Raw genomic sequence first — 19,884 nt, 5'->3', positions numbered from 1 at the left:
GTGTGGCTACATACTTAGATAAGCTAATCATGAATAATAAATTAATAATTAATTTGACAGCCATGTAATCCCTTTCAACCTGAGCCATAAAACTGATCAGATCATGTGAAAGTTGTGTGCACTGCAGCATTTCTTCTTCTCTACAAAAACAAAGCTACGACATTTCTTCAGATACAGCAGGACGAACACAGTGAGTGTGAGTGTGTGTCTGCAGCTGGAGCCATGGCACTCAGGTGGATCATTGTGTTCTTTGGCCTGGGACTGGTAGGTGTTTGCATCCATATATAATATCTCTGGTGCAAAACAGTCATTGATGTTCCCTAGTGATTAATTCAAGTTTAAATGTATTCTAGGTATCAGCTAAGCTAACGGGGGATACAGGTGAGTTACATGTTTTTTGTTTTAATTATTGTCAAAAGGTAGACAGAATTAACCTGTGTTCTGTCATCTCAGCTGACATAGATTGACTCTGTTACTCCTCTATTAACAATTTGTTGTGTCATCGTTATTCATTTCTCTGTAAGAAAATACATAATTCCCACCACAACATTCATGTACTTAAATTGTACATTCAGATCAACAGGGTAAGCTGTAACTCAGAATTTCCTGCTTCCCCAGTGAGTGTATTTCAGTGTCTAAGGTGTCAGCCACACCTAAAGGAAATCTGTACCTCTATGTTTAAAGGCCTGTTACTCAGAACCACTTGGAAGTCCATTTCAAATCTTAAAATACAGTCACACAGCAGCATTTCTCAATTGAAATACAAGAATAAATAAGCTTTAAGGCAGGGAGGGCTCAGTGCTAATTGTACCAAGTACACAGTACAATAATAATTATATTAATATGATGCTTTTATACCTCCTCTAATAGTATTTCTAAACAACATATTATTGATTTTACATCAACAGAGACTGATGTTGATGAAGGCCATGACTGGGACATCTTTAACATCAATGAAGGTTTGTGAACTTTTATTTTGCTTTGTTGTATAATCTGTCTGCGTCTCTGAGGATTTTCATCAACCAGTACATTATTATCCTTTGCAGCGGCGGGGCTGGACCTGCTGGAGGGAGATATCCAACAGGAGGAAGTAAGCTAGAGTGCACAGACAGCAAAGACTCCAAAGACCAAAGGCTGCTCCTCCTAGTGATCTGAACATTCAGCCTTATTTTGTCATGGCATTATATTTGTGTCTAAATTCTGGGCACGTGATGTGACCTTTTTGCACACACATAAACTACATTTTACAGTTCTAAAATTTTTTATTTATATAGCCCAAAATCAAAACTCAGGAGGCTTTACAATCTGTTCAACACATATTTTGTTGCGCTCAAAGTGTTCCATTTGGCATTCCATATTTGAGCAGTATATGCAGGAACTAAAGCGATGCAAATGCACTATCCAATGTAATATGTAATGCAAATTATTATGTATTATTTGTAATTTTAAAGTATGATTGTTTTGAAAGACTGTGTAAATCCCCAGATAGCAAGTACTTTCAGAACTCCAAGCTTACAAACAGGAATACCCTAGGAAGGACGGATTACCCTCATCCCTGAAAGGAAATAATAATAATAATAACTAATCAAGGAAAACTTTAACACAGGGGTACAGTTATATCACCTAGTCAGTCTGTTTAAGTCTGTGCTGTTCATTCCCATCAGACTTCCAGCAGAAACTCCATTTTAGGAGAGAAGTATCGCTGGCCAAAAACCATTCCCTACTACCTAGAGGACAGTCTGGGTAAGACAGTGTTATGGATACTCATATCCACTTATTATGTTAATATGAATACGCACCAAGTTTGGATGCTTTTTCATGTTTCTTTGTCTTACTTTACAACATGTAGACATGAATGCAAAGGGAGTGATCCTGAAGGCATTTGACCAGTACAGACTGAAGACCTGCATTGACTTCACACCATGGAAGGGAGAGGAGAACTACATCTCTGTGTTCAAAGGGAGCGGGTGAGCCAACTCAGAGTATCTCACTGTTTTGGTTTTACAGCCCGCAACTTTACTGCTTTGGTTCAGTCTCACTCTTTAATCAACCCTGTTTCCAGCCGCAGAATGCAGCTGTTTTCAATGATCATGCTCTATATGCTAGCTACCGACAAATTAAGTTAGCAGGTGAACACAGTGGAGCATTCAGCGGCAAGATATATCTCTTTGGAGTCCAAAACAGAGTCAAATGGAGAGCACTGGACTAAAAGATGATATAGACCAGTGGTTTATTTACAGCTTGATCTGCTGTACCCTAGTGGCCAAAAAAATCATTATTACAGTTTTAAGCCCACAGATACCAAAAACATGTGCAATATTAAGCCCCAGTGTAATAGACTAGTGTATTACTCAAGGTTCGTGCATAAATAGCATTCTCTGATACTGATGCAGGTTCTGAGCCAAAGCTGGGAGAGCTGCAGGTGTATTTGTCATCGTATGAATGCTGTCCTTTTCTCCAGGGCTGAAAAGTGCATTTCACTTCCCTTCCCTGTAGATGCTTCTCCTCTGTAGGCAATCAGCGTGTGGGGAAACAGCGGCTGTCCATTGGTAATAACTGTGATCGTCTAGGAACCGTGGAGCATGAGTTCCTGCACGCGTTGGGCTTTTGGCACGAGCAGTCTAGAGCTGACCGTGATGACTACGTCAACATCATGTGGGATCGCATTGAACCTGGTAACACTGACCTGTAACACCTAGAATTACAGCTCAAAACTTAAAGCTGCAGTAGGTCATTTTTATAAAACTTATTTTTTTTCATTTTTACTGCTGTACAACTGTCAGAATATAGTAACAATTTCAGAAAAAATGACAAAAAGTTATTTTTTATAAAAGTTACCTATTGCAGCTTTAAATTAGTGTATATTCTGTGAACCGGTGACGCGACCTGCAACTACAATGGTAGATGTTACTAAATCCTACACTTATAAATGACAAACTGCATAGTAACTATTATCTTCTATGTTTTTCTCCTCATGCGTGCCTGCGGAATACACTTTTACACAACACAGTGGGCAGTTGCTTGTACATTCCATCCATCCAAAAACAAAGGGCTGAATTCTTCCTGATATTCCCATTATACCTTCCTCAGGGAAAGAACACAACTTCAAAACATACGATGACACAGTGTCCAGTGCTCTGGGCGTTGCCTATGACTACGGCTCTGTAATGCACTACAGTAAGACGTCCTTCAACATCGGCTCTGAGCCCACCATCGTCACCAAGATCCCCCACTTCATGGACGTGATTGGTCAGAGGATGGGGTTCAGTGCTAGTGACCTCACCAAGCTCAACCATCTCTACAACTGCAGTGAGTCATCATCACTCAGCCAGATTAACAGTGTTCGCTTACAGAAATGAACTGCTTCAATAAAGTTATTTTTCTTAAGAAATGTATTGAACCAGATTAGAAAACATCAGTTCCCTTATTCAGAATTTATGTAGCATTAACTTAATGAAATGTAAAAATTGCTGTGAAAGTACAACTATGCTAATCTAACTAAATGAATACTTTGCTAACCTGCTTGCCATTAGCTAAAAGGTAATGTTAGCATGTTGGAAAAGCTAGCATGTTCTATAAAACCATGAGAAAAACATAAAATACAATATGTCCTTTGGAATAAGATTGTAACTAGTTACTTTAAAAAATATTTTCAGTCTGTGGTGATACTCATATCAATGTGTGCTAACTTTGCCTTTTAAAGAATGACTAAGTTTGGTATGTAGTTTGACCCCAGTTAAATATTACGAAAACTAAATTGATCATTATCAGAGAATCCTGAAAACACCCGTCTATGATTTGTTGTTTGTTAGATACTTATTGATATTATTGTTAGTGTCTTGTCTTGCAAAGGTTACTGACTAACTGCTGTCAGAATATCTATAAGATCTTTGCAAGATACAAAGTGTAGAATTTGAACTTTTTATGAGGTGGTATCAAAAAAGGCAGACAGCAGTGCATGCTTATTATGCATTATGAATTATTTGGCTTAACTGCGTAACTACGCTATATCTTTGTTCTCACAATTTTGCCCAAATCAGTAAAACTACATAACATTGTATGGAATGCATAATAGCGTAGAGTGACTTTGGCCTTAAAAACACAAAGCAAAAAAAGAAAAAAACTGTGGGACATTTCATTGAAAAGGACATTTCAACCTGTGTAGATAAAGCATGTATATCATATTATAATCAAACAAAATCACATATTGACTGTTTAAAGGGTTCATGAGAATTGTGGATCACACAATACAGGAGAAAATACAGAACAATCTAAGACACAATGACACAATGAATATTTTGGAAAACAGTAGTCGTAATGTAAAGCATACGTGATCTTCAGTTAATTGGCTAAATAAACCTGCACTGGAAGGCTCCACAGAGTGTTTGAACAATCAATAAACTGTATCACCTCATAAAATGGAATGATTTTTGTCCCATAATAACCTAGCAGAATTACAAGAAGGGTCAGAGTTTTTCTGGTGTAAGCTGATTCTAATATTTATTGATAATCTTGGGCAATAATCTATAATGTATCAGCCCCTAGTAAAAAGCCTCAGGCAGCCATCAGTACTCTGGAGATGCCACACATGCTAGACCAATCATCTATTATTCGAGTAGCTGAGACTCTTTATCCACAACGTTTTCTTCTGGGTCCTATGAACTTCATTGGTCATGTTAAGTTGCCAAATGACAGCCATGTTTAACGTCCTTTGTTGCGAGATGATGTAACCATATTTATGTGGTGGCACTTTTGCTTTCTACCCCTCAGTTATCAAGCTGAGGGCACTGCGTCATACCACCATCTTCATTTTATGACTCCTTTCATGCAGGGCAGATAAAAGATATGTGATAATATATTTGATGAAAGGTGGCCTGATTCAAAACTCTTACATAACAAGTTTCTTTCATATAATTATTGAGATTGATCCATTAATGTACACTCATTCATACAACTCTAATAGTCCGTCATCTACACAGAACAACAATCTTGATCCTGAAGACCCTGCCTCGTTCTGACTTCATTTAAAGTATTTGGTGTCTTGTCAGGCTATGGAATAAATCTGTGTTTCCTTCAGGGAAAAGGTGGACGTGGAATGTGAATATTTCAAATCATCATGTTTCTATATCTGGGTTTGGTTATCTTGGAATAAAGGTAGCATATAAGAGTAAGGGTTTCAAGATAACACAATTAAATTGAACATGATCTCAACTATAGGCAAAAGCACACGAACAGATGGTGCTCATTACCACCTACACTCTTTAGAGTTGCAGTAGTGAAGATGAAGGTCTTTTCTTATATTGTGTCCACTGAAAATGATTCCCCTTCAGATTCCTGCTAAGAATTTTAATATATTGCATACAAGTGTGTCAAAATATGGAATAACAATAATAAAAACCTAAACTCAAATTAGAATAACCACCTCGTCTCCTGTCTCCTCCATCCTCCTGCCTGTCACCTGGAAATTGATCTTAGGGCGGCATCTCGAAGGATGTCTCAATTCCTATCATGGATCTAGAGGAGAGAGGAGAGAGCAGAGAGGAGAGAGGAGAGAGGAGGCTTGCTGGTGGAGCTATGAGCGGGGATGCACAGGTGTATCCTGTAAGTCTTGGCACCCATGACATTTAAACCAGGTGTGACAATGGACAGATGATGTGCTGTCATATTTAATTGACGCTCCGAAGTAAGGATGTCTCATTTGTTAAATGCCTGTTGCCTCGACTCCTCTCTCCTCGTGTCTCTTTGTTGCCTCCGCCGCTCGCACGTCAGGTGGGAGATGTCAGTAACAGATAAGAGGAGAGGAGACAAGGGAAGGATTCAAGGATGTACAAACTGAAAAATAAGAAGAGGGGTCAGGCTCATGGGGCCTGCAACTCTCTACACACTTTATCAGCTGATATTCTGTCTGGATTTTACGCTCCTCTTGCCAATTTCTCACAAAAACACAGAATTCATTCAATAAAAGTCTTCTTGTACTCATACTGTACTCTTGATAAAATTGCGACTGTTCTCTCCACAGCCAAGTCCTCTACCTTTGTGGACAGCTGCAGCTTTGAGGAGGAGAACATTTGTGGAATGATTCAGGGTCCTGGCAACAGACTGTGGGAACAAAAGAGTTCTGTGAGCGGAGGACCTCAGACTGACTTCTCCAACATGGGACAATGCAAAGGTGACTGTCGAAGAAAGACTCATGGCAATTTAGACACCTACTGCTCACTAGACACATGCACATGTGTGGCTGTCCAGTTAGCAGTTATAAATAAAAGCTAATCACTTCTTTATCTAGCCTCATACAGTAGATAGCTGGCCTTGATGTTTAGTGTCTAAGGATATTTTAAAACCAAGGTTCCTGAGGTGAGTTATAACACAATCTGTACAAAGTATAGGCTGGCAGTAAAAATATATTGATTGTTGTTTGAGGTTTCAAGATAAATGCCTAGTGATTTATTAGATACAATTTAGAGTTGTCCATTGGTTGTTATAAAGAGCTCATTCTGGTATTTACTGCTCATACTAAGCTAAAAAGCTATCCACCTCTGTGCTGGTTAATAAACTTTGAGCTCCTTATCATTATCATTTTAACAAAGATATGACCATTAACGTAGCTTTCAACAAAACTGCAGTACAGTATAGGATGTAAAAAGGGCGAGGCCACTCAAACTCTTAGAACTTAGCAATGTGTTCTATATGTCCAGGCAGACCGGAAGAGAGCATGTACTGAACTGACAATGATGAAGCAGATTCTTGAATATGGTGCCATAAAACCCACCAACAACAGCTCTAAAATGTAGAACTAACATACTTTTTACTTGTTTTCTGCAATATGACAAACTTCTGTGGCCCGACATTACCCGCCGTTGTCTCCTGCTGCCCTCAGGAAAAGGATACTTCATGCACTTCAGCACAGCCTCTGCTGAGCCTGGTGACCACGCACTCCTGGAGAGTCGTTGGCTTTACCCCAAACCTGGAGCCCAGTGTCTGCAGTTCTTCCTCCATAACACAGGGGCAGCTGATGATGTTCTCAATATCTGGGTGCGAGAGTATGACAAGGCCAACCCCAGCGGTAAACTGAAGATAGTCAAGAGCATTTCAGGTAACAAATGAAATATTACATATTATTAATTGTATTAATTATTAATTATTGTAGTCATAGCCCATCTGTGTTTCATTCAGAAGTTTCTGATTTTAGTGACCCCAAGCAACACTTAGACTGCACCAAATATCACCAGAATTCAAATTTTTTACCAAAATATACATTATGCAATCAGAATAATTTGAAAGAAATCCAATCAAAATCTCAAAGAAACCTAGTAATACATTCCTGATTAACGCTGATTAATATCTATTCTCCTTTCTGTCCGTTCTCTTCAGGAGGTGTCATGGGCTCCTGGGAACTGCACAACATCAATCTGAACGTGACAAAGAAGGCCCGTGTGGTTTTTGAGGGCGTAAGGGGAAAAAGTCCATCAAAGGGAGGTTTCTCTCTGGATGACATTAACCTGTCATGCACAAAGTGCCCTCAGCACATCTGGCACATCCGCAACATCACCGGCCTGCTGGCCACCACACCAGCAGGACATAAACTGTACAGTCCTCGCTTCCTGTCACCAGCAGGTTACTCCTTCCAGGTAAATGCCCGTTTCATATTTTAAGAATACAGAGACATTCATTTAGCAAGGCCTGTAGCAGTCACTTAAAGTTCAACAAACAATATGCAAAACCTAGTAACCCGCAGTGACTGCTGTTGGCAGTAAGCTAGTCACCCAGACTAACGATTGCAGCTTAGGTTACAGCAGATAAATGAATCCACTCCTCTTCCATTGCAAGTTCCCAACCCATTATTTCAGCCATAGGTGTAAACATGAGCCTTACACTTAAATTATTCATAATAATAAGCGTTGTCTGTCTTTTTAAATACTTTTTGCCTTTATTTGATAGGGCAGCTGTAGATTGACAGGAGGGGAGAGAGTTAAGGAATGATACGCAGCAAAGGGCCACAGGTCAGGTTCGAACCCAAGGACTTAGCCTTAGTAGATGTGATGTTATTTCTGCTTCTTTAATTAACTGAGTGCAGGCCAAAGACACACTGCACACATGAAAAGCAAAATTTGCAATTAGAAATGTTATTATAGACGATTATTGATTAGAAATGTTACGAGCAATTGTGAGAGATGCTGAAAGAAAAGTCCTTTCAGTTTTTTATCCAGATGTAACAGTGAATGTAATCTCTACTGCTTTATCATTACTATTGATAATGGTTTGTCATACGGAGAAATCTCCACACACCCTGCTGTGCTTAGGTCCACTTACTGAGCAATAACTGGATAATTATTGTCCTGGGGAGGCGTTTAGCAAATGGTCAATTAACTCACATTACCATCACATGCTTGCACAGATTTCTGTTGCAACCATTTTTTGAATAATCTAAACATTTAAGTTAAAAAAAAAAAAAAAGGTAGTACATACCTTAAGTAATCTGTGATCTGAAGGTAGGTGTGTACCTAAACGGAAGAAGCGACCGTCCAGGCTACATGGCCACCTACTTCCACCTGACCTCAGGCCCTAACGACCACAACCTCAAGTGGCCGTGTCCATGGCAGCAGGGAACTATGGCCCTGATGGATCAGCAGTCTGACGTCAGACAGCAAATGAACATGCACCGCATGGTCACCACCGACCCTGGCAAGATGTCCTCTGATGGTAAGAGAAAATGGATAACTTGTGGCGTGGAATGGATTTTAGTGAGTTGTTGTGTCCATCCAACAGAGATCATCTGTTTCTCCCAGGCACTGAGTACTACTGGGACAATCCCAGGAAGGTGGGCTCTAAAGTGACTGCGTCTGATGGGAGCTATTACTATCGAGGTCCCGGCACCGGAACAAGTACCTTCATCACCCACAGCAGGCTTAAGAGCAGAAACTTCATCAAAGGAAATGATGCCTTCTTCCTCTTCAGTCTGGAAGGTGTGGAGTCATTCAGACACTAGACAGGACCCTTGATATCTATACCCTAAGATCTCCCTGTCTCTGAAATGTGTCTACTTGTCCTCAGATATATCTGATCTGCTGGCATCTCAGCCTCTACCTCGCTCTGCAGTCCACACTGATGCTGGTCTGATGAAGGCTGCCAACCAAGGTGCTCATCAGGGAGCTGCTAATAACCCAGCAGTGGTCACTGCTGTGGCATTGTCTGTGGCTGCAGCCATGTTGGTGGGTTCTATGCTCTTTGCCTTGAGGGTGAGGAGGAGTAGGAGGCTGCAGGAGAGCGACGAGGTGGTAATCATACAGGACATGCCTGGATTCATGGAAGTGAGTGTGAGTGTGAGTCGTTACCAATAATTTACTGCCTCATTTGTGCTACAGTAATTTATCTAAAGCAAACTGTCATGATCTTAGTTTGCATTTTGAGAAATCTGTACTAAATGTGTCTCTATTTCATTACAGGGGCAGTCGACCAAAGAGTTACCATCTGCTCGTACCACTCCATGATGTCCTGAGCAAAAGAATAAAATCAGCACTCACCGGATAAGAGAACTAACTGATCTATTTAATCAGATTGTCACCTGACTCCTTTTCATGTATATCTCTGAATTTGAATAAAATCTCTTGACAGCATTTGTTCCCTTCATCACTTCGTCTTCATTACCAGTCACAGAGTGACTGATTTACAGTATTGTGGTTACTTTCAAGGGTTTTCAACCATTTTATTGAAGCTGTGAGAATACTTAGGCAGCCAGTAGGTTAATCATTTAAACCTTTGTTGGTAAAGACATGACCCTCAGACACCATCTTGTCACCGGCTTTGTAACATGGCGACATTTTAAACCTTTTGGAAGGCATCATCTCAGCCTACAGAACTTAGTCCCAGACTGGGACTGCTTGAGCCTAAAACCCTTCGATGTAAATGTGTGCAAACAAAGTAGGTTTTCTTTTTAAAATGACAAAATGACAAACATAACATTAATTAAATATCAGATTTACACTGGATATATTATTGAATCCAACACATACCACACATTTGATATTTAGTCATTAGTCAAAATGAGTTACTCACTTTATCCCATAATACATTATACAATGTCTCTAAGGTCAACACAATGGAAATATTGGACCAAAAAACAAAGCAACAGATTATCATATTAGTTTTTTAATCTATATTGTAACAATCCAGTTTTTGAGTGTATCGAAATCAAGATTTGAAATTCCAAACCTATTGTTGAAGAGGTGTTTTCCCAGAAAATAAAAAAGCAACCCCTTGTGACTAGACAAAAAAAACAATGTATATCTACAACCAACTACAGCCTCAGACTGACATTTTAACAGATTTGTGCTTAGCTCAGCTATTACTTTAAATGCTCTAAATAGAATCCCACTGTGGACATTAATGGGTTAATCACCTTAAGAGGAGTTTACATTCTACAATATCGCACAAATTACATGGTTTGGAGTCTGATCCAACAGACGAGCTACCGTAGCTCAAACTGCTGAAAGAGTTAATGCTGGTTCTGATAGAAAGGGGTCAGAACACACAGTGCATCACAGTTTGTTGGTATGGGGCGTATCTCAGTGTAGATCCAACAGCAGCCACAGAGAGGCACCACACTCAACATTATTGTTCAGAGTGGATTTAAAGGGAATACATGTACTGTCTGGTCCTGGTATGAAATTTAAACTCCACATGGCATAATGGTCCAACATTTATTGACATCTTTCATTTTGGACGTGCATATAAGCACACCTTAGAGCTCCATGGATCACTACTTGATAGGATTTGTCTCCATTGTGGATTTGTTGTTAGATTTTGAGTTAAATTGTTTTAAAAGTTCTGTATAGAACTGTTAGATCATGTTACACATTGTTCAAAAAGTGGAAATCTGGTGTCATTGATGACTACTGGTGAGAATAAAACCTTTGATAAGAACATGCTTTCTCTCACTAGGATTATTAGAGTATAGTGAAATTAAACTGCTCCTATCTCCTTATACATCTATTGCCCTGTCATTACATTCATCCCAAAAACAGACAAATATCAGTTCAAGTCAAGCATCATTTTATTATGAGATACTCAAATACAACAGCATGAGTGCCATGATCCACTCTCAACTGGAAGGCTGTAAAGCATGGACTAACTCACAGTTTTATACAGGTTGTGTGTGTGTGTTGCATACAGTGACCTTCTCACATTGTGCTTCCTGTAAGCAAAAGTCTAGAAACAAAAGTCCAGTTTGACACTGAGGATGGATTATCTGAGAACAGAAACAAACTCTTTATATTTTAATGTTAAATTGAGAAAAATCTTTTGAATTATTTGGGCCAAATCAATCATCCCACTGTTCTCAACTACTGTCCAAATACCAACTTTTACTCACTGGTTCAAATAAAACCTCAACCAAAAAGGCAACAATTGTCACAAGGACTGTCTTTTTTTAAAGACATTTTTGAGTTGTTTAAACTCAAAATGATGATAACATCTGTGCAAGTTCCCCCTTCTGATCAAATGAGTTTTTGAGTTGTCTGACAGTTTGGTCTCAACATTTATTCACAAACCTGGTTAGGAGGCAGATTTCTGTTTAGATTATTGCTTTTAGTTCTTCAATTTTAAATGTAAATGCCAAAATATTCAAATGTGACACAGGCAGGTAAAGCTGCACTAATCAACAGTAGAGCCAAAGCCCACAGAGAAAGATCAGTCTATACTGGATAGTTGTTTTAGTTTTCTGACCCTTAAAATCAATTGATTATTGCAGCTTTAAAATGACATTAGTTATTCACATAGTTCTTCTGTAACTGGTAAACACTTTATTCACATTAACTGCAAGGACAGCCCAAGAATGACCCAACAGATTTACATGTGAAGGTATAATCACTGACTACATTTACATGCACACTCATTTCCCACTATTATACAGAGAATGACAACATTCCACATTGGATAAGGGTCATGTAAACAGTGTATTCTGTTTGGATATTGATAATTAGGTCTTATTGTAGCATTTTCTGATTAAGACATGTGGGACGTGTCAATATTATTCAGGTTGTAGAAGCCTTCTTTAGACATGCACACAGCGCATTCGGAACACGTGTCTCATTTGGGGTTATTTACTGCAGTTTCCGGCACATCGCCTCTGGCCTGTATGTTCAGCTCTGTGCTTTGTAAACAAACCAACTAGCCAACAGTTTGTGAGGCTGGGGTAGAAATGCAAGCACAGAAGTAAAGCCAATATTTGTGGTCAGAAGGAGAAACAGGACTGCTTTTAAACATCATGAAAGACTCAAAAGGTTTCTACGACGGTGCAAATGATAACAAAAGCTGACCTCTTCAGGATTTGGTTGAATGGGGTTGAAAAGGGAGAGAGCTTGTTCTCCACGTTTGAATAAGTCCACCACCAAAAAAATCCTTGACACAAAGAGACAAAATGGCTCAAGTGGCTCTGGGTGTTCCAGTTTTACCACAGGAGCAACCTGACTGCAGGTTGAAAAAGAGGAAAAACTCTTTCACAGTATACTTCCCGGCCAACAGACTTATTTTGAAATGAGAAAAGCAAACCACTATTTATGAATATGGAGAACAGACCGGGTTGTGTTTTCCTTTTCTGTTTTGATTTTCAAAACCAAAAAACAGAACACAGGTTGTTTTTTCATTTTGAGTAGATTTTTAGTTTTCTGTTTTTATAGATTTATGTTAGCAAATGGCTCATTTTCTGATCTTGGTTTTCTTATTTCAAAACAAAAATCTGTTGGCAGCAAAGTACAAGTATAGAAAAGGAAGGAAAAGACGGGAAATTCCTCTGTAGGTCGTAGAGTACGTCATTAACAGTTACGTTAACTTGAGTACGCACAGCATACATCAGAATGTCTCATTTTCATTAGTCAAGTAAACAGATTAGTAGGAATATTGTCTTTCAGTATAAAGGCAAAAAACGGACTATTTTGCGCATGTAAACATAGAGATTGCTGTAGTGTGATTGTTCTTAGTTACCTTCACTTGACTAATTCCATCCTCAGTCTGTGAGGTTTTTCATTCAGAGGTTTGTCAGGCTCTGTTGAGCAGAATGAAGCACGTGATTCATTTTCTCTATATTTGATCTTTTCTGGACAACACTGCACTTCACCTTTTAACTTCTGTGCTGTACAGAATTTCAACACTAGCCTTAAATAATGTGTGCTTTGTTAATAGGAATGGATACTATAGACATCACAGTAAAAAAGGCTGGCAGCACTCACACTGTCCTTAAAATTGCCCTTTGCAAGCAAACAGGCATATAGTGCTTTAGCAATAACACCACACACAAACACCCACAAAATCTCTGACACACAATGTTACATATAACTGTCTCACACAGGCATACCATGCACACAGGTAGACAGCTCTTGCAACTTATAAACCCTGCCTCCAAATATGGTAATAATTTGTTACCGCTACTTCATCCTCTACATGAGCGCACACACACCTTGTCCAGATGATCTAGACACACACTAATGCAAATGTGCTGAGAGCTTATCAAAGTCAGGCCTAGAGGTCAGGTGCCATGAAAGTAAAGCACAGCCCTGAATCTCTGTCAGTGCACAAAGGAACCACTCTGAGCAGCAAAGACAGGAAGAAGAAGGAAAAATGACATCTTAGATGACAGAAAATGGGACATAAACCAACTTATGCTGCTTTAGCTCATTGGCAGAACCAGATGGCAGTGAGAAGTAAGTGTTGCTGAGACTTAAACACCCATAAATCATGTAATGCAGAGTCAAGAAAACCCAAACTCAACTACATTTTGCTGCATGTGCAGAAGACTGTTTGGATGTTGCTGTTATTTTCTGCGAGCACAGGTTCCCTTTAATGTCCACACACAATAACAGAATAATTCAAACAGATGGGAAGACGGATTCAAATCTGACCTAATACAGCTTTAAAAGCCGGAAGAGTAAGTACTAAAGATGCTTGTTTGAAGACAGACATAAAGACAGGAATGGAGGACACTGAGGCCAGGCGGGAAGAAATTGGAGCCAAGCATGAAGGCAAAAGGAGCAAGGAACTTCATGCATCCCCACTGAATCCCTACAGGACAGAGGCCTCTGTCTGTCCTCTGTTTAACTGGAAGCTAGTGGAGGTTGTGGCAAGACAGCTTCAACTCATTCTCAGCTCCGCAATATGAAGTAATAACCGGAAGAAAATCACTTTGGGCTCAGTATCCCCCAACAGACAGAGCTCTTAGAGGCATCTGATTCTGCTCTCCACCCTGTCCCCTCTCTGTCCCTGCTGACCAGCACTGTGCTCAGCAACAGTACTACAGTCCACAACAAACACAATAATCTAAAAAATAAAGTAATGAACTGATTAAACTGATAATAAAAAGAGATGTTGGCCTCAGTTTGCATATTGTCGCTGATTGGTAGAAAATGATGTCCATGTCAGATCATAATGAGACACTGGAATCTTATGTCCCATGATGCTGCTTGACTGAAGTGCTCAATTCACGTCAAACTGGATTACGTCCCTTAATGATTAACTCTGGCAGTGAGCATTAAGTACGTACACACATTAGCACACATCACATTAGTAGGGTGTTATATTAACAGTGTGAAATGAAGACAGTGTACCAGGATTTTACTTTTGTGCGTACACTGCTTCACACAGGTGGCAGGAGTCTTTTTAACCTGCATAGCACACACTTAAAGCTGCAGTAGGTAACTTTTATAAAAGTAACGTTTGTCAGTAGTACATGAGACAGATAATCTGTGAAAAAATCCGGTTCCTCTGGCTCCTCCAAGTGCTCCTAATGGTAAGAATCCAACAACCAATCAGAGCCAAGAAAGATAGTTGATTGTTGAGGCTCATTCCCAGGTTGTCAAATATAGACGCCTGGAATAAGACTCAACAATCAACCATCTTCAAGAGACTAACGCAATCTTTCCTTTCTACTTTTATTTTTTATTATAAAAAGTTACCTATTGCGGCTTTAAATTGGAACAAAAACATCATGCCCTCTGCACAGAGAGAGAAAAACTATCTAAGCAAAAGATAATAATATAAAAGTGAAATCACTGTGTAAACAAACAAAAAAATTATGCTTATCCTAGAGCTCAAGATGGATTACAACTAAAATGAGCTCCTACTCAAAAACAGGATCAGCATGCAGCAAACCACCTGATATTATATAATTCAGGTCAACAGTAGCCTCAATAAATATTTGAGTCTAATATTTAAACACTGCTAAATATTTAGATTTCCACTATAGACGCTCAGAGCTCTGTGGATGCAGGTTATTTCTTAGACTATTAATGTTTATGTAATCTGTACTACAGATATCGTCAAACTAGAGCCCGACCGATATTAGCCTGTAGCAGAAATATCGGTATGTTTACGGCCCGTGTGCTTTGTGGCCAATGGTTTTTGACATCAAAGTACGCTTTTTCACCCTAGTATATAATGCATAAAAAGGTTCCTGTGGTAATAAATTGGTGTCACTGCAGAGTGAGAGAGAAAAACAGCTCTAAGCAGTGTTGACTAGAATCGGTTGACAATGTAGATGTTAACGTTTCAGAATATCTAACTTAAATACGTTTGTTTAAGAAAGCAGCCTCCTGCGTACTTTGGCAGAGTCCTATGGTCCACAATCGGAGCCCCTTGGTAGCTGAATGGTTACAGCGCATGCCTGTTGCATGTTATACCTCTCTCGCTCTCTCTCTCCCCTGTTTCCTGTCTGCCTCTTCGCTGTCTCTACCCAATAAAGGCAAAAAACAAAACAAAAAACAATACAAAAGCCCCATAGAATAATTTTATAAACAAATTGGTGCATAATTTATTTGCACTATTTTTCATTCCAGCTCAGAAATGTACTAAAGCATATTGGTAATCGCTGAATGTTTGGCCTATAAAGTTGGTATTGGTCTGAAAAGTCCCATATCAGTGGGGCTCTAAATCAAACGCTGGATCAATTAGTTATTCTTATTCATCCATAAAGGCAGGACAGTTACATTATACTTCTAAGGTGCAGCCATCAATAGAAACCTGCTTTGCCCTTTTCTATGTAAACTACAAACACTAGAAACCATAACTTCAACCAATAACCTAATGCTAACATTAATGCACACCCAACACTTCAGAATCAGTACCGGCCTCCAGTACGTGATACAAGATGACGGAAGAACCAATAAATGTAGCATTTATAAACTGATCATGTAGCAGTGCATTTAACAATGGCAGTGTGGCTTTAATAGACGATTCAGTGGATGGTCAGTCGGTAGGGTGACATAAAGGTCATATTTGGTTTGGCCTGGTATCTACTCTTAACTTTGCCTTTGTGCTTCTCTGTTTTATCACCTGCTGCTATCACAGCTCCTGCAAATTTAAAACTTAAGGGACAAGGCAGGACAGAGATTTGGAAATGAAGTTTCAGTTTAGGTGTGGAAGACCATGTGATGAATGTATGTGTGAGGATAAAAACCCTCAATATTAAATATTACAAAAGTGTCATTCGGTCATATTTGCTGAAACTATACAGATTATCTGTCTCATGTACTACTGTCAGCATATAGTTAAAGTTTCAGCAAATATGACCTGGTGACCAAGTGGTTAAGACACATACTTAACTACAACGGCCCCCGGTTGAGTTTCCGCTGGGGACCTTTGTTGCTTATGATTATACGCACACTCACTAATACAGAAGCTCAAATTTTTCAATTCTACGCTCGCACAGTATTTCAATACCAAGTAAAGAGCACTGCTTACACTCACACTCACTTGTCACGCATTATCGAAAACAAACCATGGAGTGAAAATCAAACTTCAAATGCCTTAAAATAATATCTCGACTTTATCAAAGACATTTTTTTTGCACCAGGTCTTTGAGAAACCACAGGATAAATGAGGAAAATGTTACATGTAACTAACAACACTGACCATCACACTTGCGTACCACAGATTGCTAATTCAAAAAGTGCTGTGTAGTCAAGTGGTTGGAGTCCAATTCAAGTTTCAAATTGAGATTCTTTTAGGCCAGTGATGCCTTCAAGTGGAAACTTTGGAATTCACATTTCAGGCACACATAAGGTTTGTAGAAAAATATGACTTTTTTAGTAGTATTTTTGATAAGACAAAATTGCAACTTGTCCTCCGACTCTAGGTTTTTACATTTTTAGTTGCAGAATTTCAACGTGTTCTCTTATAGAGGAAGGAGTAACACATTCAATAAAAATAGGTCTCAGAGAGAGGAAGATTTATGCATCTGTAAGCTTCAAATATTCTCTTATTCTATATGAATATCTAGTTTCTTTCACATACTTTAATCACATTATCCAAGATGGAGCTAGACTCTATGTTTGTGCTCTAGAACATGAGTGAACAAGCTGCGGCTCGTCACACACCAGACTTTAAAACAAGACTATGGAACTATTAGAGAAGAAAGAGCTTCGGCATTTAGCAAATACTGTGAGTTTAGCAAATACTGTGAGTTTAGCATTTACTGTAGCTGATGCCAGCACTGTCACACCGCGGTGTTTTGCCACTTTATGAAGAAACTAAAACAGATCACTACTCCATTTTATTGTCTCTAACAGTCTGGCTCTGTTACTGGGTGGAACTACATCTGCTAGAAGGGAATTATTCTCTAAGGCATCTGCGACGGCTTGGGCTACGTAAGTAATGGGCGCATGCAGGTGTAGCACAACCTGTTGTTATAGCAGCATTTTGGTTAGTTAGCTAGCTTGAATGTCATAGGGCACTTGGGTAGAAATCGCCTAATGTTTCAGTGTGACAGAGTGGGCTTGATGGGTACTACATATCCACTGTTATCAAGTGGAAGCAAGAGAATAAAAACCCAGAGAACAAAAGAATCTGGTTCTCCAACAAAAGGTACATTCCACTGCAGCAATACCACGCTTGTTGACCCCTTGTTGCTGCAACCCAACATTATCACGCTTCTTCCTGGACATCATTTTGTTGGTTTCAAGAAGTCTTCTTATAAAAACTGCACTTTTTTTGACACTTCTGTCCACATTATTGATCTATAAAACTCACTACATTGTCATACAACTCGCAACATTTCTTGAAACTGACAGAAACAATGTCTGATGCCTCTGTGATGTTGCCGTCTACCAATGAATCCACTGGCTCATGCTCAGTAGTACTGAAAGTATCAGTTAAAGCACTAGAAGGTTGTATAGCATTACACTTCATCTGTCTAGTTAGTACAGTAGCCATCAGTACTGCACATTCTTTAAAGCCACTATGTGTTGGAAAATGTCCAACTTTAGTGAAAGCAAAACATACACCGCACCAGTTTCCACCAGGATTGTCTACAAACAACCTACGCCATTAGAAAAATTGGAAAGAAGCTACACAGTGGCTTTAAACCACTCCTCACCAGCATTTCACTCATACGTCAGTCGGTTTTTCAGCATGTGCTCCAAAAGATTTGTTCATGTGCCCTTTCAGTCAAAACACAAAACTTACTGTATGTCCTCATATACAGGAGCATAGTCAACTAATGATAAAATATATTCTCTGAGTACGTAGACTTGTGTAAATTAAAAAAGCTACAAAGCATAAGGCTACAGGACAGGGCGCTGGGAGCCCTTGGCTTGCTCAGATAATAGAGAGTGAGCTGGTAGATGGCTCACTCCAAACCAATCCTCCCTGAAACCAAGCAGAGTATACCTGTATATCCTAGTACCACGCTGTTTCCTCTCATTAAATGTTCAGCATAACAAACATAATTACTATCATTCCTTATTTAACAACAGGATAAGACACTCATTTCACTACAGGAAATCTTCAGTTGAGAGGGATTTTGTTTGTCATCAGGATTTGAAGTTTGAGACATAATATCAGTGTTCTCCTGCTACATGTTTCTAATCACATCCCAGACTCAACTGTCGAGATTAAGTGTTTCACTGATAATTTATCAAGAGAGATAAAACTTAGATATGTAGAACTACTTAGTAACATAGAGCACAGATTCTCAGATCATCTGATGAGGGCTTTTGCTCGAGCAACCCTCATCAGAGAGGAATTTTCTAGTCTTGATTACACATTCTTTTAGTGTGGCTAATTTCTATTGAATGAATGAGAGTAAATTTGGAAACCAGAAGAGGAGCTGCTGTACCCAGACCACAGACTATCAGCCTGAGTCATTAAATGAATGGATGCAGGTCACCTTGAAGCACTACATGGATGTGCACTGGTAAGAGTAGTGTACACAGGCTGGAGGAAGCAGAAGTTTAGTGTTGGGTTCAATTTACACTCTGCATGAAACACAGAATTTACTGTAGGAAACCACATGATCACATGCAGAACATTAATAACTGAATCATTTGAGCTGCAGGGCAACCACTCTTGACTCTGTGTTGGCTGTGGTTATATTTATAGGGAGAAAACACTCTCTCCCCTTGTGGTGCCCTATGCAGTTGTGTTTTATTCATGCAAACAGTGCAGAGATGTAAATTGAGCTTTAGGACTTCACTGCACCGTCTGGTACAAGTAACCTCTTTTATAGGCGCTGAGAGGATAGAAGGTGGCCACAACAAACTTCCCATCAAAGGTGCGGCCCGTCAGCAGCCTCTGAGCCTCTTTGGAGTCGCTGGAGTTGGCATACTCTACAAACACCTGGAGGACACACAAAGGACATGTGGGTGAATTAGTGGGGGAATGACTGAATGTGTGTGCGTAACTCAATGTCCACTGGATATCACTGGCTCTATGTACTCTGGTGGGGCCATGTATTGGTTGCAGATTAATTCAAGTGTTGTTTCGTTCATTAGACTTTAATGCATATACATCTGCAGCTCTTTTATGAGTTAACAGTACACTTTGTGTACTTTACGTCTTAAAAAGTGATATATATAAGATTGAAATGATGAAAATAAGAGCAAACAACTATTTGCTATGTAA

At 39.4% G+C, this 19,884-nt stretch overlaps 2 protein-coding genes across 2 annotated transcripts in view; one reads left to right on the top strand and one right to left on the bottom strand.

Moving 5' to 3' along the window:
* The first annotated feature begins 222 nt into the window (after positions 1–222).
* On the top strand, positions 223–9,488 carry LOC118321453 (meprin A subunit beta-like). Its single transcript, XM_035652772.1, has 15 exons — positions 223–264; positions 354–381; positions 909–959; positions 1,047–1,090; positions 1,665–1,743; positions 1,850–1,967; positions 2,497–2,675; positions 3,091–3,309; positions 6,020–6,169; positions 6,878–7,093; positions 7,372–7,628; positions 8,490–8,700; positions 8,787–8,963; positions 9,052–9,320; positions 9,444–9,488. Exons 1-15 carry the CDS (start codon positions 223–225, stop codon positions 9,486–9,488), a joined length of 2,085 nt encoding a protein of 694 aa, XP_035508665.1.
* A 3,151-nt stretch (positions 9,489–12,639) lies between these two features.
* The window catches only part of uhmk1 (U2AF homology motif (UHM) kinase 1), an 11,865-nt gene continuing 4,620 nt past the window's right edge, over positions 12,640–19,884 (bottom strand). The window contains exon 9 of the mRNA XM_035653126.1: positions 12,640–19,599. Within this exon, the coding sequence (XP_035509019.1) occupies positions 19,453–19,599 (147 nt within the window). The 3' untranslated portion in view covers positions 12,640–19,452. The remainder of the gene's footprint in view (positions 19,600–19,884) is intronic.

Source organism: Morone saxatilis, unplaced genomic scaffold (genome assembly GCF_004916995.1).
Source record: "Morone saxatilis isolate NCDOM2014 unplaced genomic scaffold, NCSU_SB_2.0 Contig12, whole genome shotgun sequence".
Classification (NCBI taxonomy): domain Eukaryota; kingdom Metazoa; phylum Chordata; class Actinopteri; family Moronidae; genus Morone; species Morone saxatilis.
The sequence above is the reverse complement of the archived record's forward strand: the minus strand, read 5'-3'. Positions and strand labels throughout refer to the sequence as shown.